At 45.6% G+C, this 22,124-nt stretch overlaps 1 protein-coding gene across 1 annotated transcript in view; it reads left to right on the top strand.

Moving 5' to 3' along the window:
* Positions 1-22,124, top strand: part of PRMT7 (protein arginine methyltransferase 7) — a 102,748-nt gene that overhangs the window by 67,468 nt on the left and 13,156 nt on the right. The window contains exon 15 of the mRNA XM_082270548.1: positions 4,725-4,799. Within this exon, the coding sequence (XP_082126674.1) occupies positions 4,725-4,799 (75 nt within the window). The remainder of the gene's footprint in view (positions 1-4,724; positions 4,800-22,124) is intronic.

The raw sequence follows: 22,124 nt of genomic DNA, 5'->3' as shown, positions 1-22,124 counted from the left end.
AAAAGGCGCTGGTGGACGCACTGATTGTATCTGTGTGGGAGACCTTGAAGGCGAAGGATGCAGCTGCGACAGAGGCGCAGGTTCCCTTTGGCACTCAAGCCATCCTTTCCCTGCCTATTTTGACAGAATAGTCGCTAAAGAGTGAGTACGACCAAAGCGTCCCCTTGTCCCTAAGCGATTGGCTAGGCGATACCCCTTTGAGGAGTCCCTTCTTAAGAAGTGGACTGTTCCACCGGTGTTGGACCCTCCGGTTTCCAGAAATAAGGTGGTTCTTCATCCCTGTCCGTCGTTCCTTCCAAAGGTTTTCTCTGATTTTAATTTGAATGAAGACATTGTGCTGCCTTCCCTATGTCCTAGGCCAAAACATCCACAGGAAATTGAATGTGGTCCGGGCAATTCGGGTGTACCTGGCAGCTACTGAGTCTTTTAGGAAGTCAGACTCACTATTTGTGCTCAAGGATGGACCTCAGAAAGGGTTGTCTGCTTCCTCTGCCACCATTTCCAGATGGATCAGACAGGCGGTGATTCAGGCCTATTCCATCAGGGGTCAGGTTCCTTCTTTCTCAGTCAAGGTGCACTCTACTCGGGTGCTTCAAGCCACCAGATAAACTATTTTGCAGTTTTCACCACCCTAGGGCCAATAGGAGTGTGGATCTTGGCATACGACTTACACGTTTTGTTACCCAATCTTTAATTATCCAGGATTTATTCCACAACATTGTTCTAGATGACTTTACCTGCTCTGCTCATCTGATGCAAGTGTATTTTTCTACAAGTTTCTTGTAACATATCCTGTTGAATTGTATTTTCATGGTATTTTTGTCATATTTTTTTAACTCTAAAACTATAGTCAATGTGAAGCAGCGTCAGCTTTCTGTATTCTCATTATTTTCTGTTTGCATTGTATTGCTTTTTTGTACTTTTCTGAGAATCCATTAAAATCCTTAAAATCGGAGCAGGATTCACACTGCTCCGACACGGAAGTCGCACGACTTCTGATCCAACTTTGCCCTGTGACTTCATGTCAGACTTCCATGTGACTTCAGTGAACGAGATCCAACTTTGAGATGATTGTGACTTGTCCTTTGACCAAACAAAACAATTTTGTTTGCTTCTGGTTTGAAGAAAACCCTTGTGGCAAATTTCTAAATAAAACTAAAAAAAAATTGTGCCCCCCCCCCCCCCCCTATGCATTAAGAAACCTCCTCTAAACGCATATATAAACAGGTTTGACAGTACCAGTGTGAATGAGACCTTAGATGTAGAAGCCATAGTATTTCCGTCTTGCCCAGTTCTGGTTTGTAGTATGTAATACTGTGAATGTTATGCTGCAGACGTCAGTAAAATCTCAGAATGATCCAGTTATTGTACTTTTCAGTTTAGAAAAAAAATCAAGAATTAAAATAATTGCCCAGTAGCATGCTGTCCTTTTCCACTCTGTGTCATTATATCTAAGCTATTTAAATACATCGTTTATCTGTTCCTATGAAAGCCCTGTGGCCTCTTCTATTGGAGTCACGCTTCATGCGTCTTCAATAGAGACAACCCAGGCCTATTATACTTGCTGCCTGCATGGTGGCCTGTATGCTCTGATTAAATTCTGTGTACCTCGATAAATACCTTACCTTATTAAGTGCAGAGAAAATTGCTGTATGGGATTTTTAAATGAAATGCATTTAAATGTAGAAAACATTCAGAAATGTAGAAAACATTGGGAAGAATCAATTCATGTTCATGATTACCTCAAGAGCATGGCAGGCCCAGAAAGAATACAGTGACAGCTCAGAAGGCTGGTTTTTCTCACATCTTTTATTACATTACAACTCAGATGTATTTTCACTCAGCTTGGGGAAATCTTGCTACAATCACAAATGTGTATATATAGAAATCCATATACACTTACAGTATATATATATAGTAAGGAATGGGCGAACCTACAGCAAATAAAACCACATAAGTCATAAAAATGCATCAGAGCAACTGCAAAAGGACGACTGTAACAAAAGTGGAGGAGTTGCTTAAAGCAACAAAATCAATTCCTTGTTTCAGACGGAATTGCTAACAGTTCCTTGTTTTTTTGAGCAACTAAACCCTGAGTGGCTGACATCTTGTTTGCTAAAGCCCCATGGCCCCTTCCACGTGGCGCAGGCTCCGCTAGTTCAGCGGGATATCTATCCCCGCTGAGCAGGCGGATGGCTAGTCCGTGTCCACTCGGCTTATGCAGAGCTCACACAAGCACAGCCTTATGGGTGGTCGGATGTAAACGGACTGCGTGTTTGTTTGCACCTGACTGCCATCTGATCTGATCCACTAGACAGAAGGGGAACATCTGTTTTTATCGCATTGGTTTGGATGTCAGTTGGCGTAAACAGACACGTCTATTTACACCCACTGTTCCATAGAGGAGTCCAATCGGGTCAACCTGAAAAATCGCCAGGAGGACCTGGTCTGTCCGCTTGTGTGAAAGGGGCCTATAGATTCATAAACAATTGTCATGCCCGCACCTCCCACCCAATACCAATTTTTACCTTTTTTTTTTTTATCTTTTTAGGGTTTTTTTTCATTGCTGGTATCCTTTAGTCTATTTTAGGCACTTCTGTCTGTATGCGCTCACTTCGTTGTCAGCTGCACATAATTGCTCTTGAATTCCTTATAGACTATGCTTGAACAATATGTGTCTGCTTGGCTGTGTTTAGTTTTAACTAGGGGCACATGTGTCAGGAGCACACCTAGGAGACAGTTGACCCCCCCCTTCACTGATCTTTAAGGTATTATTTCAAGTAATGTTAAAGTCAATTTAGAATTAAAAAAAAGAGGCTAAGAGATGTTTGATGCCAGCAGAGCCTATGGTTCTGCTGACCTCAGTTTTTCTTGTGAAACCAGAAAGTGAGGGGAGTCATGGACAATGAAAGGTGACATATAGCCAGGTAGGTGTTTAAGGAGGAGAGGTAGGACAGGTAGTGGGGTGTTTTTACCTTAATGCAGAGAATGCTAGTTTAATAAATGCTGGAGATGTCAAAAGCTTCAAAACAACTTGTTAACACAATATAGTTTCTATAGGATTTGAATTGCTGGGTTATCTGTCACATGCCGTAGTACAGAATTTCTGTGTTTTTGTTAGATTCGATTATGATTGTCTTGCAGTGTATTCTAGGGTTTTGTTGAGATTAGTTGGGAATAGAATGCAAAAAGTGTTTCTTTTCCCTTACCAGAAAAGAAGAGCTCAAATCTAATTTTTAAAAATTAAATTTCAGCAGCTACAAAAACTGTAGCTGCTGACTTTTAATAAACAGATACTGACCTGTCCCAGGATCCAGCACTATGCTCACCCGGGCCCTTTGTTCCACCGGTCTTTGATTCCCAAAAGGTAAAATCTTAATTGTGGGTACCCGGCTGTGACAACTTGGAGCTTCACAGCCGGATGCTCACTGCACATGCACAAGCCAGGCTGCACAGTGTGAATGGTACCGCAGTCTTCTTGAACCTGTGTCGTGTCCCAGAATACTGCGGAGAGGAACGGGGGGAGCGTCCGCTTTCAGCGTAAGTGGGAGCGTGTACCTTTCAAAACCAGATATCTGCTCCCCCCAAAAAAATGCCATTTATTAATGAGGCGTGTGGGAGGAGGCCTTGAAGCGGGAACTATATCTTTTGGATGACTGAACTCCAGACAGATTTCAAACAACATTTTCTGCATTTGTATTTTTAAAAGTAAATCTACTTTTACATAAAACTATCATGGGTACAACCAACTTGTCAGATATTTAGAATGCCATTTTTGTCAGCTGCTGTAGCGGCTAGCAATAATCAGTGATATCCTGGCAGGGATGGCTCCCCGCACCCCCCCTGCTCAAGGAAGCTCCAAGGGAATGGGGGAATTGAGCACAGGTTGCAGGAGAGAAAATCTATTATCTATGGCCTGCTTAAGAGAGCATCATCACACTGTTTAGACCTTCACTCTGCTCTCTCCGTTTGTTTACAAAGTCAGCCAGCATTAAGGCCTGCCCAATATAAAGTGCACATATTTGGATGTGCCTGAACATACCTGCAACAGCCTCCAAGCCTTGCTGGAATGATGGACCAGTGAGGAAGACTGTCGAGTTGAAGGGGAAAGTACTTAGGTTTTCCTATCGGAGGAGACAAGGTCGGCAGTGTTCATAAGTGGTCTAAATTGCAAGCACTACATGATGCTGAGTTGTCTACAAAAGTACAGATTTTGAAAAGTGTCGCCACCCCCCCCCCCCCCCCTTTTTTTTTTTATTTTTTTTTTTTTTTATGTATTTTTTTTTGTCATGTAGGACAGATAAATCCAGTTCTTCGAAATTTGGGTAGTTTCAGTACATTCAGATCAATTGACACAGAAAAAAAAATTCAGATCAGTAGTCAAAAGATCTGATGTCCTTTACTTGTTCTGGGTGAGGGAATCAAGTAATCAGTGCTTCATGGCAACAAGTGGGTCCAGGATGACCTGGGCTCAGAGAAAGTGGGTAAATGATTGTAGCGCTTAGGTGAGCTACATGCTTCCATACCCTGATGTACCAGGTATTTCCTTCAGCTCCTAACACTGAATGCAGTGGCAGCAGACCAAAGCAAATGTAAGTATATGCTGCCGGGGGGGGGGGGGGGGCGGTTAACGTAAACCTGTTTCTTTTTTAAGAGAAGATGCAAAGATTACCAAGTTTGTATAATGTGTTTGAGTCATTCATAAACTCTTTATCTCTTATCAGGATCTTTGGAGGATCCGGAGTCCATGTGGAATCTGTGAAGGCTTTGATGTCTCTATTATGGATGCAATGATCAAGGTTTCAGTATAGCTTTTGCTTTCTCTATTTGTATTCAGTAGACCTTACATCTGGTGGGCTTGTGGGTTAGTGTACTTTGATAAATGTCTACTAACCTTAGCTTTCATGCTGTGCAACACATCCAGATAAAACCCAGATTTCAGTAAGGCTTTTCATTCAGACAGATGCTGACACCTGTTGTGTATGAATGAGCACCCTGTTTATGTGGCTTCAGCTGGCAAGTCCTGCATGCAGGCAGCCAATTCATGTCTATTGGGATGTAGCGGCTCATCATCACAGCCACTCGTCCTAATTTGACAGCTGTGTATGTGCAGGTGAGCAGCCGTGAACGCAGGCAGTGTGTGTTCAGGGCCTGCTGTCCGATTGGGATGAGTATAAATTAGGTGCCTATTCATGGACTATAGATGTCGGTGCCCATCTGAATGAGCCTTAACCTCCCTGGCGGTATAATTCTTTCCGATTTTAGGTGTTGAAAGCAGTACAATTATTTTGCATGTAATTCTTAAGAATGAGCAGCCCAAACCAACTATTTACATATGATTTTTTTTTTACTGTGCGTTCTTCTTTATAACATCTCGGGTATGATAAAGTTTGAAACACAAAATCATAAATTATAATATAATAAATAACTATAAATAAGTTATGAATAACTATAAATAAGTTATTAAAAGTATGTATGTATGTGTGTATATGTGTGTATGTATATATATATATATATATATATATATATATATATATATATATATATATATATATATATATATATATATATATATGTGTATATATAGAGTATCTATATATATATATATATATATATATATATATATATATATATATATATATATATATATACTGTGTATATGTGTGTGTGTGTGTGTATGTGTATGTATATATATATATATATATATTTCCTGGCTCTGCGTCATGCCATCATACTACGGGTCAACTCCGCCCCTCTGACCCCCATAGGACATCCCTGAAATAGCATAAAAGGCAGGCTGTACCTGGTGGAGGTGTTCTTTTTTTCGTCCGTGATCCGGACACTTTGAAAAAATATGTTATCCTTCCTTGTGGCCTTCCCAGGTTCAGCCTCTCTCCTGGGTAAGAAGACCCCCTCTTATGGGCTGTAAATCTCCCTCGATGGTGGGTTCCCCTTGGTGCTGAGGGTAAGTTACATGGCAGTATAAATTGTTGCATTTCATACTGATACCATTAATTGACAGTCAAAACTGACACAGATGCCGTATTACAGTGGAGGTTCTTTCCTCGCTGTTGTTACAGTATGAATGATGATATGAAGCTGGCTGGCAATTTTTTTGCTGTATTTTTCTCCCCTTAAACATGCTTGCTGGCTCTTGTAGTTCACTAAAGATGGTGGTTTTGCATGCTCCAGTGTGGGGGGAGGGGGCCAGCCCAGGCTTCCTCTGATCACCTTGGAGCTTTTTGGTTAATCAGTGGAGGCAGTCTGCAGGTGCAGCTGGCTTCCTTTTCCTCTGTGGCCAATACACTGTGTGTAACTGGGTCTCTGCTGCCCTCACTGTGAGTACATGCACATCCTGGTCTACTTTGCCTGTGTTGAAGCTTGGGGTATTTTTGTCTAAAGCTGCCGCCAGCCTCAAAGCACTGAAGATTTTTTTGGGGAAGGAATGCGTTTTTGTATTTCTTTATCTTTTTTTTTGGAAAAAAAAAAAAGAGAGCAATGTATGTGGCCAGGACTGAATAAATTTTCGTCAGTTGGTCACTCTGAATAGACCTGATCGAGTGTGGAGCCACAGTGTTGTGGGGATGAATGTGAACTAAGCACCCTGCAACTTTGATTTTAATTCCACAGGAGATCACATACTGAAATATTGACACGGCTGTGAATGCTGTCACTTGGCGAATGCTTCACATCATCTTATCACTAATTTGGAGGATATTTCGGCAATACCTTAAGGATCTTCCTCTCATGCTTAGCACAATGAGGTGCTGGGAGGATACGTTGCCAGGAAGGAGAATGTATCTATGCCTTAATGAGGTAGTCAGAGGCTCTCCTGTCCACTATTTGTAGCCACAAAGTTATTGTGAACACTGGATGCAGTTACCATTCCCAAGTGTTGGCATACAGCTTGCGCTGCTTTACAATACTGTTGCTACCTGCTGCAGAGACAAAAACAAGGTTACTTCTGTTTGTGGGCGACAGACAACAGCATAAGCTGCCACTTTGTGCAGCCTGTGGCTATCCTATTAGTCCTTATTGCTTAGAGCAGATAAGGTTCTCCATGTGCAGGAGAAAGGGCTCTGGTTGGGAAGCTTGTGTAAAGTTTTCTCAGTTCAGGTAAAGGCTTGTTTGCCTGGCTCTTCGGGATGGCCCAGGACTACAGCATCAGAGTTGCCTTAGTGGGAATAGCCTACGGCAACACCACACCACACCACCCTGTATGTGCTTGATCTCAGAAGCTAAGCAGGTTTAGACCTGGTTAGTGGATGAATGGGGGACCACCTGGGAACACTGAGTTCTGTACAGCAGCACATGCCTCTTAACCAGAAGAGGGCAGTAATAATGATAATGGTGCACTTCGCTTCTCTAGGGTTCTGAGTCAAGCTGCCCCAGTGCTGTGGGGGACAGTTCACCAGTCTAAGTCCAAGGGGGCCCTTGCATGTTCTGCTTTCTGAGGCTTTGCAAAGTCTAACAGCCATAGGCATTCTTCCTCAAAGCAGAGGCAACAGGGGGTTTGTGGTTTCAGAAGCCTTGGCGCCCCGGATGTTTTTCCCATGATGCTCATACACTCTGAAGTGTAGTTGGGCATTGTGGGAGGTGTGGTTCTGGGGTGCCGAGGTTCGCTATCACTGCTCTAGAGCTAGGGTCAGATGCAGGTTTTAAAAAGAAAGCAGTGTACAATGTTTGCATTACCTCCCATACCCTGGAAGACCTTTTTAAATGTTTGAGGATCAATGATCGCTAATGTTCTCATCCCTGCAGCAGTTTCCTGCTTCCTTACCATAGCTCCCATGCTCCACCAATCTCTCAACAGTTTTAAGGAGTGATTTTTGGCTCAGGGCATTCTTTTGATGCGGATGCAGAAGTGGAGCATGAATATTCATTCCCTCTCTTGGGTCACAAATGTCAGATGGCCTTTGGATTAATCTTAGTGCTAAGCACATGCAGGTATTTATGAAGGTTCCTGTCTTTATGACAGAATCCTGGAAAACCATTATTCTGGTAGTAAGGAAGGGAGGCAGGTGCCCTTTTCTGGACTTAGCAAACACTAGTCTACATATTCCTATAGTCTGGGTTCGTCAGCACTCAGATTTTTTCTAGCAGACAATGACTTGACCTAGGTCATGGTATGTTTTTTGGTTGGCATTCTCCCCAGAACCCTCTTGAGGGTACTATCAATCTTTATGGCATTTATTTCTTCAAGTGACATTTTGCGGATAGCGAAGTAGGGGTGCTGCTGCTAAGTAACGTTTTTGCCTGCAGGATCCTCTAGATCTTGGAGTATCTTGTCAATTTTTAGTAGATTCAAATCCAGTCTACTTAAGTCCTGGATCGCTGTTCATTGCAAGCAAAGGTCATGTCCATCCTTCTGGGTCCGGGTATGTTTTTGGTCACGGCCCCCGCCCCAGAAACCTTCTGGAGGTACTATCTATCCTTGGGGCATTCGTTTCCTCAGTGATATCCTGCTTAGAGCGACGTAGGAGCACTGCTGCTAGTTAACGCCTTAGCCTGCAGGACACTCGAGAGCTTTCATCTTGTCAAGTTTTAGTAGAATTTAATTCAGTTTACTTACTCCTAGATAGCTGTTCAGTGCTAGTTAAGGTCATGCCCATCTTTCTGGGGCCTGGGATCCTGAGCATTATGTGGACTATATCCTGGTGTTGGCTCACTCCAGGGATTTTCTCATAGACCACTGGGATCAAGTCTTGCAGACCCAATCAGAATTTGGGTGGATGGTGAATGTGCAGAAGAGCCAACTTGTTCCATCCAATGCCTAACCTACCTGGGCAGGGGGTTTCAGTACAGTCCAATACAAGATTTTCTTGTGAAGAGAGAGGATTGATCGAGTCTGTGCGGGGACCAAGGGGATTAGGTCCTCAAAGGAAATCACGGTTCGTCGATGCATGAGTTTTTTTTTTTTTTAGGTCTCCTAACGGCCTGTATCCCGGCAGTGCCTTGGGCACGGTGGCACAGGAGAAGGTTTCAGTTCTGCCTTCTAAGCCAGTGGTGCCGCGGTTCTCTCAGTCAGAGGTTCCAGGTTCCTTGCTTAGTTTCCAACAACCTTCTGTGGTGGACCAAGAGGAGCAACCTCTCCCTGGGCGGGCCCGTCAGCCCTGGAGACTGGATCACGATTACTGCGGATGCCAGTCTCCAGAGTTGGGGGGCGCATTGCCTACAACTGAAAGTGCAGGGAGTGTGGGACCAGAGTTTGCCATGTTCCTCGAATCTCCTAGAACTAACAGCGGCCAGGGAGGCGCTGAAGACGTTTTTTGCCCGTAATCCAAGGCAGGAGAGTCAGACTTCTCATGGACAATACAACGGCAGTATCATACATTGTGAAACAAGGGGGGACAGGAAGTCTGCAACTTCTCCAGGTAACTGCGGAGATCTTCTCCTTGGCCGAAGCCCATTTGTTGGACTGTTCAGCATGGAATTTGAGAGGAGCAAGCTCCAGAATCTAAATCTCTCTGACTCAGTAATGTCCACCATTCTGTCATCCAGGAAAGAATCTACTAAAGGCCACTTATTATAGAGTGTGGCAGAGGTTCGAGGGTTTCTCAGCCCAACAGGGATTTTCTTTCCGTTTCCCCTCAGTGGCGAATATATTGGATTTTCTGCGGTACGGCCTCGACTCGGGACTAAGCTTCAACATGCTTAAAGTACAAATTTCAGCACTTTTGACCCTTACCAATACCTCATGGTCAAAGGAGTCTCTAGTAGTTGGATTCCTCCGTGCTGCAATCAAGATATACCCGCCTATTCGTCCTTTTCTTTCCAAAGTGGGGTTTACTGTTAGTATTAATGGGGTTGCTAAAAGCCCCCTTTTTTCCCCAGATTCGGACAGTCCTTTATGGTACCTGACATTAAAGACGGTTTTCTTGACAGTTTTGGTCTCAGCCAGATGAGGCTCAGACACTGCAGCCTTCTCCTACAAAGAGCCGTTCTGCACCTTCCTTCAGGGCAGCGTAGTGTTACAACCTTCTCCGAAGTCCTTTCCTAAAGGCTCGTCGGAATTTCATTTTAATTGGGAATCAGTTCTCCCGGCCTTTTCACCTTCTCAATCAGACTTGGAGGAGTCTAGTTGGTAGGATCTGGATATAAAGTCTCTCCCACAGACATAGCTGCCCAGAACGGTCTCGTTCCGGAAAACAGATGCTCTTTTTTTCTATTCCCAAAGGGTCCCAGGATGGGTATGCCGGGCCCCCCAAGAGTCCTCTCGACAGGGATAGTTAAAGCAATCCAAACAGCTTACTCCCTGGAAGGCCTCCCCCCTCCTCAGGAGATCCGAACACATTCCATAAGAGCGGTGTCATCCTCCTGGGCAGCTTGGTCCAAAGTATCGGCAGACGTGGTCTGTAAAGCAGCAGTTTGGAGATCTCCTAATACCTGCATAAAACACTATAAGCTGGATGTGATGTCATCCCAGTATGCTCAGATGGGAGCTTCAGTAGCGTCTTCTGCTTTATCAAGATATTAAAATTAGTTTCTTGCCGCAGTACCTGGTGTTTGTAATTTATTCTTCCCACCCTGTGTTTTGGCTAGTTAAGTCCCGTAGTATGATGGCATGACGCAGAGCCAGGAAAATGGAAAATTGTTACCAATACTTACCCTAATTTTCCTTTCCTGGCTCTGCGTCATGCCGGCACAAACCCTCCCTGGTTCGTCACGAGCTCATACAGAACACCTCCACCAGGTACTGCCTGCCTTTTATGCTATTTCAGGGATGTCCTATGGGGGTCAGAGGGGCGGAGTTGACCCGTAATATGATGGCATGACGCAGAGCCAGGAAAGGAAAATTACTGTAAGTATTGGTAACAATTTTCCATTATACTGTATATATATATATATATATATATATATATGTGTGTGTATATACATACATATATATATATATATATATATATATACGTGTGTGTGTATATATATACAGTGCCTTGCGAAAGTATTCGGCCCCCTTGAACTTTGCAACCTTTTGCCACATTTCAGGCTTCAAACATAAAGATATAAAACTGTACTTTTTTTGTGAAGAATCAACAACAAGAGGGACACAATCATGAAGTGGAATGAAATTTATTGGATATTTCAAACTTTTTTAACAAATAAAAAACTGAAAAATTGGGCGTGCAAAATTATTCAGCTCCCTTAAGTTAATACTTTGTAGCGCCTCCTTTTGCTGCTATTACAGCTGTAAGTCGCTTGGGGTATGTATCTATCAGTTTTGCACATCGAGAGACTGAAATGTTTGCCCATTCCTCCTTGCAAAACAGCTCGAGCTCAGATAGGTTGGATGGAGAGCGTTTGTGAACAGCAGTTTTCAGTTCTTTCCACAGATTCTCGATTGGATTCAGGTCTGGACTTTGACTTGGCCATTCTAACACCTGGATATTTTTATTTGTGAACCATTCCATTGTAGATTTTGCTTTATGTTTTGGATCATTGTCTTGTTGGAAGACAAATCTCCGTCCCAGTCTTTGGTCTTTTGCAGACTTCATCAGGTTTTCTTCCAGAATGGTCCTGTATTTGGCTCCATCCATCTTCTTATCAATTTTAACCATCTTCCCCTGCTGAAGAAAAGCAGGCCCAAACCATGATGCTGCCACCACCATGTTTGACAATGGGGATGGTGTGTTCAGGATGATGAGCTGTGTTGCTTTTACGCCAAACATAACGTTTTGCATTGTTGCTAAAAAATTTGATTTTGGTTTCATCTGACCAGAGCACCTTCTTCCACATGTTTGGTGTGTCTCCCAGGTGGCTTGTGGCAAACTTTAAACAACACTTTTTATGGATATCTTTAAGAAATGGCTTTCTTCTTGCCACTCTTCCATAAAGGCCAGATTTGTGCAGTATACGACTGATGGTTGTCCTATGGACAGAGTCTCCCACCTCAGCTGTAGATCTCTGCAGTTCATCCAGAGTGATCATGGGCCTCTTGGCTGCATCTCTGATCAGTCTTCTCCTTGTATGAGCTGAAAGGTTAGAGGGATGGCCAGGTCTTCGTAGATTTGCAGTGGTCTGATACTCCTTCCATTTCAATATTATCGCTTGCACAGTGCTCCTTGAGATGTTTAAAGCTTGGGAAATCTTTTTGTATCCAAATCTGGCTTTAAACTTCTCCACAACAGTATCTCGGACCTGCCTGGTGTGTTCCTTGTTCTTCATGATGCTCTCTGCGCTTTAAACGGACCTCTGAGACTATCACAGTGCAGGTGCATTTATACGAAGACTTGATTACACACAGGTGGATTCTATTTATCATCATTAGTCATTTAGGTCAACATTGGATCATTCAGAGATCCTCACTGAACTTCTGGAGAGAGTTTGCTGCACTGAAAGTAAAGGGGCTGAATCATTTTTCACGCCCAATTTTTCAGTTTTTTATTTGTTAACAAAGTTTGAAATATACAATAAATTTCGTTCCACTTCATGATTGTGTCCCACTTGTTGTTGATTCTTCACAAAAAATTACAGTTTTCTATCTTTATGTTTGAAGCCTGAAATGTGGCAAAAGGTTGCAAAGTTCAAGGGGGCCGAATACTTCCGCAAGGCACGGTATATATATACAGTAAACCCCCCTCCATTGCGGGGGTTACGTTCCGGACCCAGCCGCGAAAAGTGAAATTCCGCGAAATAGAAAAACCCTATTAAAATGCATTGTAGGCATGTTTTTTTACTGTCACTGTACGTGTAGAAGCATTTTAAGGTCTTTAAACACACTTTTAAAACAATAGAAACTCATTTAAACACATAAAAGATACTAAGAGACATAGCAAGAGCTATGGAAAACACAAAAATATTTAATTTTTAATGATTTATATAGTAAAATAACATTACAAAAAAAAACGCGAATTACCGGGACCGCAAAAACTGAACCGCGATGTAGCGGGGGATTACTGTATATATATATATATATATATATATATATATATATATATATATACACACACACATAAAAAGTACAGTAAAACTGCAAGAAAGGGCACTAGGGGGCAAACAAATGTGAATTTATTTTATTTTGTAATGTATCAGTGTGTTTGTGTGTTTTACTATTTGAATTTGCCGCCGGTTCCACCCCCCCTGCGAGCGTCACGTCACAGGTGACAGAAGCCGGGGCACAGAACATCAGGAGGAAGATCCGGCCGCCGCACACCGCCGGGATACATTTATTGTGGACCATTCCATTTTATTTTTCTTATGGTTAAATTGTCCTCAGCATGCATGTTTTTGAGGACAAAGAAAAATTAACTCTTGTGTTACTGCTCATACCTGGTTAATCCAGTATTAAAAGCTGTTGCTATCATTTCAATTTAGCACATGCTTTCAAGGATGTTTCTAGCGGCATGGACAAAAGGAGGAAGGGAGAAAAGAAGGGGGCTACAGTATTTTCCACTGATGTTAAAAGAAGGCCATCCTTTAGCTCTGAGACTATACACCTCTAAATGAATACCTTGGATGCTTTATCTGTATATACCTCTGTATATGCAGAGAGCCCTTTGTCTGCAAACGTCTTTATCTGCTAGTCGACAGGAAATTTGAACTGGCGGAATCACTGATGATTATGAAGCTGCTCTCAGAATATAGTAGGAACATGGAAAATGATGAAAGATTATATTTTCAAATATTCTTGGTTTGCTTGACTATAAAAAGCTAAGCTCTGTTTGAAATCCAGTGTATTCATTAAAAGATATCTAAACCCAAGAATAAAAATGTAATTTATCGTGGCTTATCGGTCCTTAGATGCGGTGGCTGCATTCGTTTTCACTTTCAGAAAGTACAAAAAAATACTTGTTGATCTTGCCAAAAAAAGTATTACTGTGGGATGAACTAAAAGTACATTATTTGTAGACTTCTAATCCCCCCATCCCCCATGTGATGGAGATGAAGAGAGAGAGACATATTTCAAGTCCAGGCTTGATAACAACGATGGCTTCTTCCATACAGTACAGTGATTGAGCATAGTCTACTGTAGGAAAGGAAGTGTGTTACAGGCAGGATCACCAGGTGAAAAAAGAAAACAAATGCAGCCACTGCATCTAAAGATTGGTAATCTGTTATGCATGACAATTTTTTTTTTGGTTTAGATACACTTTAGGGGAACCTTGCATGTTATCTATTTAAATGGCACCTGTGTTACAAAGAACTCCTACATGCTGGTCTGAATTATATGAATGCCTCTGCCAATACCTTTAACTGCACAAAATTATTATGTAAGGTGCAAAATAATAACTGCTGAAATTGGTTTCAGATCAGTGAACAGTAGGGGTGTTGTTCAGCTAACAAATGAATTTCATATTGTATCCTTCAGATGTGCCCAGTCCTGTACCTCTTCGATTTCTTATATTTTCCTTTTGGCTGAGCATGCGTAGTTCTCTGGATATGGCTACTAACCCAACACTTCATATTCCTGCTATCTCTGGGCTGAAAGAGCTCTCAAAACTGCAAATGTAAAGCAGGATGACTAAATTGGTGTTTCTCTTACGTCCTCCGACAGTCGCCGCCTCTTCATATTCGTCACATATGGGGTATTAGACTTTGCTCCGAAGGAGTAGCTAGGCAACAGAATATGTTAACAATAAAGCTTTAACATATCCCACCCTCAAGGGGTGGTCCCCTCAGTCAATACCCTCCTACTTCCTGCAACCATATCTCAGTTTTAATGTCTAGCTTGTCAGGAGTGGCTGGCTCTCTCTGTGCTGGGACTTTTTGTCCCAGACTCTTTCTTCTTTTTGATATTTTGTTTGAGTTTTCTCTCTACCTTTACTTAGCTGTTATTTTTGTCAGCATTAGTTAGTTCTTCGGACGAAGAGGATCATGCGGACTGGGTCTCGGGCTGATCCCCCTGGTCGCAGGTCGTGGGTCAGTGGCTTCCCAGTCTGCCATCGAGCGTTCAGCCAGGTAACGCTCCTGGCACGGTGAACGACCCATCCCTGTTCGGTGCAGGGATGATTGGTGAGGTGGCTACCTCACCGGACGCTGTGCGGTTTCTGAACCGCCATTGTGTGCGTCTTGAGTAGCGACTCTCCCTGCCTCATGTGCAGCGGCTTGTTCGCCTGTGCGGGTTCCCCACGCCATGTGAGGTAAGTGTATCTATGTGGGGACCTGTCTGTCTGGGGGGGTCTCAGTCTGGGACTGTGTAACCTGCCTTTAATCACACTGCTTGTCTCCCTATCTCTCGGCTGCATGCTGTGGGCTGCAAGGGGGGGGGGGAGCTGTATGACACTGAGTATGTCAGGCTGGGCAGTGTGAGGAGCTGTGTGCTGTGGGGCATGTTTTTAATGGCATGTTGGGGCATATACAGCGATCGCTGCGGCGATCTAACATGTATCCATATTATGGGATGATATTGTGTGTGATTTTATGCACTGTGGAGCGGCGATTTCGGCGCCAAACGGCGCCATTTTACCGGCGCCCGCTCCGGCCGCATGGTTTACATGCACGGCGGCCATTTTCTTGTAGCCTCCATAGGCTTACATAGAGCGCCCTGGCAGCATCACTTCCTCTCTCCTGGAAGCACCGATCGAGGCAGCAGCAGCAGCGGAGTCTCCTCAGGTTTTATCCTTCTATTCCTGTGTTCCATTGCCTGTATTCAGTCTGTATATTCCCTGTGGGGGTCTCATTGTGCCTGAGTGTGGTGCGGTGGGCTGCGCTTGCCGCGCTTGCTGTAAGGGGGCAGTTAACCCTTGGTTGTCTGGCATACAGGGGCAATGGATTCTCAGGAGGGCAAATTTCCCACAGTCTTGGTGGAAAGCCAGGGGACCGCTGTTTCCCCCCCAGGGGGGGATTTGGCCACTATTGTGGCTGGCCTTGCTGCACAGGTGCAAATGCTGGTGGCTGCTCAATCTACTAAACGGCCCAGAGTTGCTCTGTCCTCTGATTCTGAGGGTGAAGGTGATGGGGCTGTTCTGGCGGGGACCCCCCTATCGGGGTCCCGCTCCTCTCTGGATCTAGTGGGGTCTGAGGTAGAGGCTGAAGTTGAGGGGGTTGATAATTCTCCCCCTGGCTCGCCTGAAGAGCTTGCAATCATGGATGAGTTGATTGCTTCCATTAAGCAGACGCTACGTTTGCAGGACGAGGTGTGTCCCCCAGCTGCCTTGGCGGCTTATGGGACGCAGAGAAAACGCAGGACGCCGCAGGTCTTTCCCTGCAATGCTGATTTTCAGCGCGCTGTTAAGGACCAATGGCGCGATTTGCGCAAGCCTTTTGCGGTACCAAGTAAATTTAAGCTGCGTTATCCTTTCTCGCCTGCCACTGATGAACGGTGGTGTGTGCCTCCGCCAGTAGATCATGCTATTACGGTTTTGAACAAAGCCACTGCGATCCCGGCAGAGGGGTCCCCTATTTTCCGTGATGCCACGGATAGGAGACTGGAGTCTCTTGCCCGTCATACTTATTCTGTTACGGGTTCTATGCTTAAGGCTCTGTTTGCTTCTCTCATGGCGGCCCAGGCGATCGCAAGTTGGACGCAGATGCTTAGGCGCGTCCTAGTGGCCGATTCGGCCTCAGCGGCGACCCTGGATATGGTGGATCAGATCCACCAGGGTGTCATGTATCTGTGTGATGCGGACCTGGACCTGATTCCGTTGGCCGCGCGTGTGCACAGCGTGGCGGTGTTGTCTCGCCGCCTGGTTTGGTTGAAATGTTGGTCGGTGGACCAATCTTCACGTAAAACCTTAGCCAATCTGCCTTATGATGGGTCTCGCCTTTTTGGGGAGTCCCTGGATGTGTTGATTAAGGGGATTACTGGGGGTAAGAGCACTCTCTTGCCCCATTTCCCCAAGGCTAAGGGGGCTTCTGGGAAGAAGCATGCTAATTTTCGGCCCCCTCAGGGGTCCTTTCGTGCCTTTCGGCCGCACTACAAGGGCAAACCGTTCAAGGGCCAGGGCTCTCAGAAGAAGCCCTGGTCTGGAAAACAGAAGTCCGGCCAATCCGGACCTGCGGCCCATAACAGTTCGGCCTGAAGGGGCGCCCTCACCCAGTTTTGGGGTGGGGGGACGCTTGCTCGGTTTTCTTCAGCCCTGGTTGGCCCGTGTGCGGGACAGATGGGTTCTGGAAATCGTTCGATCTGGTTACAAGATCGAGTTTCTCTCTCGGCCAGAGAGCAGATTTTTTCCCTCAAATCTACAACTGTCTCCAGAGCGCCTGCGGGATCTGCGCCTGGCGGTGCGGGACCTGAGGGCTCAGGGAGTGGTGGTTCCGGTGCCTCATCGGGACAGATTTCGGGGGTTTTATTCCAATCTGTTCACTGTGCCCAGAAAGGAGGGCAAGGTTCGTCCAATTCTGGACTTGAAAGCTCTGAACCGCTCTGTGCGGGTTCGCAAGTTCCGCATGGAATCCCTGCGCTCGGTGGTGGCTGCCCTGGTTCCGGGGGAATTCATGGCCTCCATCGATTTGAAGGATGCGTATCTTCACATCCCCATATTCGAGGGTCATCAGAGATACCTTCGATTTGCCATTGCGGAGGATCACTACCAGTTCGTGGCGTTGCCCTTTGGGCTCGCCTCGGCTCCGCGGGTCTTCACCAAGGTGCTTGCACCGGTTCTGGCATTATTGAGAGCCCAGGGCATTTCTGTCCTGGGGTATCTGGACGACATTCTGATTCGGTCTGCGACCAGTCAGGGTCTGGAGAAGGACCTGTCTGTCACGATGCAAACTCTGCAGGAGTTCGGTTGGACGATAAATGTTCCAAAGTCGACTCTGAGTCCGTCGGTTCGTCTTCCCTATCTGGGAATGATACTGGACTCGGTGCAGGCGAAGGTCTTCCTGCCGGAAGACAAACTCAGGACTCTTCAGGAGGGAGTCAGGTCCCTCAGGGACGTTCCGAACTCGTCTCTGCGGACGTGTATGAGATGTCTGGGATTGATGGTCTCGGCTTTCGAGGCGATTCCTTTCGCGCAGTTTCACACGCGGGGTCTCCAAGCGGAGATCTTGTCCAAGTGGGACGGGCGACCTCAATCTCTGGATCTTCAGATCTCGTTGAGTCATCGCACCAGGGAAAACCTCCTGTGGTGGCTCCAGTCCCCGTTGGTGTCCGGGGGCAAGTCGTTTCGTCCGATCTCGTGGACGATAATCACCACGGATGCCAGCCTGTCGGGCTGGGGTGGTGTTCTGGGCGTTCTGTCCGCCCAGGGGACCTGGTCGGAGGGGGAGTCTTCCCTCCCGATCAACATTCTGGAATTGCGTGCGATAAGGCTCTGTCTTCATCGCTGGACGGACCGGCTGCAGGGCTGCCCGGTTCGGGTGCAGACGGACAATGCCACGGCGGTGGCCTACATCAACCACCAAGGGGGCACCAGGAGTGCCCGAGCGGCTCGAGAAGTGGCCGACATTCTGTCTTGGGCCGAGACTCATGTCCCGGCGATAACGGCGGTTCACATTCCGGGAGTGGAGAACTGGCAGGCGGACTATCTGAGTCGCCAGACCCTGGATCAGGGGGAATGGTCTCTCCACCCGGCTGTCTTCCAGATGTTGTGCGCGAAGTGGGGTCTTCCAGATGTGGACCTGTTCGCGTCTCGCCTCAACTACAAGGTGAAGAGGTTCGTGGCAAGGACGCGCGACCCTCGGGCGGACGCGTCGGACGCGTTAGTGGCCCCGTGGCATCAGTACAGGCTGATGTACGCGTTTCCACCGATTCAGTTGCTGTCCCGGTTCCTTCGCAGGTTACACTCGGAACGCAGCACGGTGATTCTTGTGGCACCGGACTGGCCTCGCCGGTCCTGGTACGCAGACCTCGTGAATCTGGCGGTCGACGCCCCCTGGCGTCTGCCTCTTCGGGACGATCTACTGTCTCAAGGACCGATTTACCATCCTGCTTTACAGTCGCTGGCTTTGACGGCCTGGCTGTTGAGACCGAGGTCCTGAAGGAGAAGGGTCTCTCTCCAGAGGTTGTTCATACCTTGATCAACGCGAGGAAGTCTTCCTCGGGAAAGGTTTATTACCGTACTTGGAAGGCCTATTTTGCCTGGTGTGAGTCCAGGGGGTTTTCACCCCGCACGTACTCGGTTTCCCGTGTGCTGTCTTTCCTTCAGACGGGTGTCGATCAGCGTTTGGCGCTGGCTACGATAAAGGGTCAGGTGTCTGCGCTGGCCGTTCTGTTTCAACGTCCCGTAGCTTCCAACTCCTTGGTTGGCACTTTTATTCAGGGTGTGCGGCATCTGGTTCCTCCTGGGAGGGATCCCTTGCCCCCTTGGGACTTGAATCTAGTCCTGTCTGTGTTACAACGTGCTCCTTTTGAACAGATCAGGGAGATCTCGTTGTCTATGTTGTCCAAAAAGGTCGCCTTTTTGGTGGCGATCACTTCGGCTCGCAGAGTGTCGGAACTGGCGGCTTTGTCCTGCAAGTCTCCGTACCTGGTTGTTCATTTGGATAAGGTGGTCTTGCGACCTAATCCTTCTTTTCTGCCGAAACGAGTTTCGGAATTCCATCTTAACGAGGATATTGTTTTGCCTTCGTTGTGCACGAAGCCTAAACATCCTAAGGAGGTGAGATTGCATTCTCTGGATGTTGTTCGAGCGATTAGGGTTTACCTTAAATCGACTGAGTCTTTTCGAAAGACGGACTCCTTGTTTGTTCTTCCAGAGGGTCCTCGGAAGGGCATGGCGGCTTCCGCCTCTACCATTGCCAAATGGATCAGGCAGACCATTGAACAGGCTTATGCCTTGCAGGGGAAGGTTCCCCCTGTGCCTGTGAAGGCGCACTCTACTAGATCTCTGAGTACGTCTTGGGCCTGTCGTCATGGGGCTTCTGTAGCCCAGGTGTGTAAGGCGGCGACTTGGTCGACCGTGCACACTTTCACAAAATTCTACAAAGTAGATGTTCAGGCATCGGCGGATGCTTCCTTTGGCCGCAAGGTTCTTAGTGCGGCTGTTCCCTAGGGTCCCTTGTTGGGGACTCCTGGCTGTTGGGATAAGTTTTGTATCCCCTGGTTTTTTGTCTTTTCCTGGGTTGTTGCTCCTGTTGAGCACTTATTTTTGCTGTTGCCCAGCTAGTTCCTTCCTTTGGTAAGGTTCTTTTCTTTGATGTGGAGACTGCGTTGCCTTTCGGCGCGGATGCGTTTCCCACCCCTCATGTTTACACTGCTTTGGGACGTCCCCATATGTGACGAATATGAAGAGGCGGCGACTGTCGGAGGACGTAAGAGAAAACGGAATTTTTGTAAAATCTTACCTGTAAAATTCCTTTCTCTGAGTCCTCCGACAGTCGCCGCCCCCGCCCCTCTTTTGGGGTTTGTATGTATACTCTACTGCTATTCCACTAAAACTGAGATATGGTTGCAGGAAGTAGGAGGGTATTGACTGAGGGGACCACCCCTTGAGGGTGGGATATGTTAAAGCTTTATTGTTAACATATTCTGTTGCCTAGCTACTCCTTCGGAGCAAAGTCTAATACCCCATATGTGACGAATATGAAGAGGCGGCGACTGTCGGAGGACTCAGAGAAAGGAATTTTACAGGTAAGATTTTACAAAAATTCCGTTTTTTCTTTTTTTGTTACACCACACCATTTCCAGCAGTGATTGGATTAGCAAATTATTAAAGTGCCTTGAAAAAGTATTCCTACCCCTTGAAAATTTCCACATTTTGTCATGTTACAACCAAAAACATAAATGTATTTTATTGGGATATTATGTGATAGATCAACACAAAGTGGATCAACACAAATTGGCACATAATTGTGAAGTGGAAGGAAAATTATAAATGGTTTCAAAATGTTTTACAAATAAATATATAAAAAGTGTGACATGCATTTTTATTCAGCCCCCTTTACTCTTATACCCCCTAACTAAAATCTAGTGGAACAAATTGCCATCAGAGGTCACCTATAGTAAATAGAGTCCACCTGTGTTTAATTTAATCTCAGTATAAATACAGCTGTCATGTGAAGCCCTCAGAGGTTTGTTAGAGAGTCTTAGTGAAGAAACATCATCATGAAGGCCAAGGAACACACCAGACAGGTCAGGGATAAAGTTGTGGAGAAATTTAAAGCAGGGTTAGGTTATTAAAAATATATCCCAAGCTTTGAACATCTCACGGAGCTCAGTTCAATTCATCATCCGAAAATGGAAAGAGTATGGCACATGAGACAAACAAAAATAAAATTCCCAGTTCAATTTGCTAACCAGTTTGCTTACCAACCAAATTAACCTGTCTAACAGTTTGCGTCAAAATAGGTGTTTAGTTAGCACACATTTGCAAACGCATGTGTAAGCTGCTAGGCCACTCCACGGCACCCCTGTATTACCTGCAGTCCTAACTCTAGTGAATTTATGAGAGTCTTCACAGTGGAAGCACATGCTTCCATCCTCTATCCATTAGCTTGCATGTGCTTCCACTGTGAAGACTCTCATAAATTTACAAGAGTTAGGACTGCAGGTAATACAGGGTGCAGTGGAGAGGCCCTGCAGCTTACACATGCGTTTACAAATGTGTGCTAACTAAACCCCTGTTTTGACGCAAACTGTTAGGCAGGTTAATTTGGTTGGTAAGCAAACTGGTTAGCAAATTGAACTGGGAATTTTATTTTTGTTTGTCTCATGTGCGTTGCCCTTCCATGTGTTGTTTGCTATGAAGGCCAGTTATAGGTGGGGGAAGAGGCCATTTTCTTTGTTGTTAAAGAGTATGGCACAACTGCAAACCTACCAACACATGGTCATCCACCTAAACTGACAGGCTGGGCAAGGAGAGCATTAATCAGAGAAGCAGCCAAGAGGCCCATGGTAACTCTGGAGGAACTGCAGAGATCCACAGCTCAAGTGGGAGAATCTTTCCACAGGACAACTATTAGTCATGCACGCCACAAATCTGGTCTTTATGGAAGAGTGGCAAGAAAAATGCCATTGTTGAAAGAAAACCATAAGAAGTCTAAATTGCAGTTTGCAGGAAGCCATGTGGGGGACACAGCAAACATGCAGAAAGATGGTGCTCTGATCAGATGAGACCAAAATGTAACTTTTTGGCCTAAAAGAAAAACGCTATTCGTGGCAGAAAACTAACACTGCACATCACCTTAAACACACCATCCCCACTGTGAAAGATGGTGGTGACAGCAATATGTTGGGGGATGGTCTTCTTCAGCAGGGACAGGGAAGCTGGTCAAAGTTGATGGGAATATGGATGGAGCCAAATACA

This window comes from Pelophylax lessonae (genome assembly GCF_965119305.1).
Source record: "Pelophylax lessonae genome assembly, chromosome: 10".
Lineage (NCBI taxonomy): Eukaryota > Metazoa > Chordata > Amphibia > Anura > Ranidae > Pelophylax > Pelophylax lessonae.
Note: the sequence above shows the minus strand (reverse complement) of the source record. Positions and strands in the feature narration are given on the sequence as shown.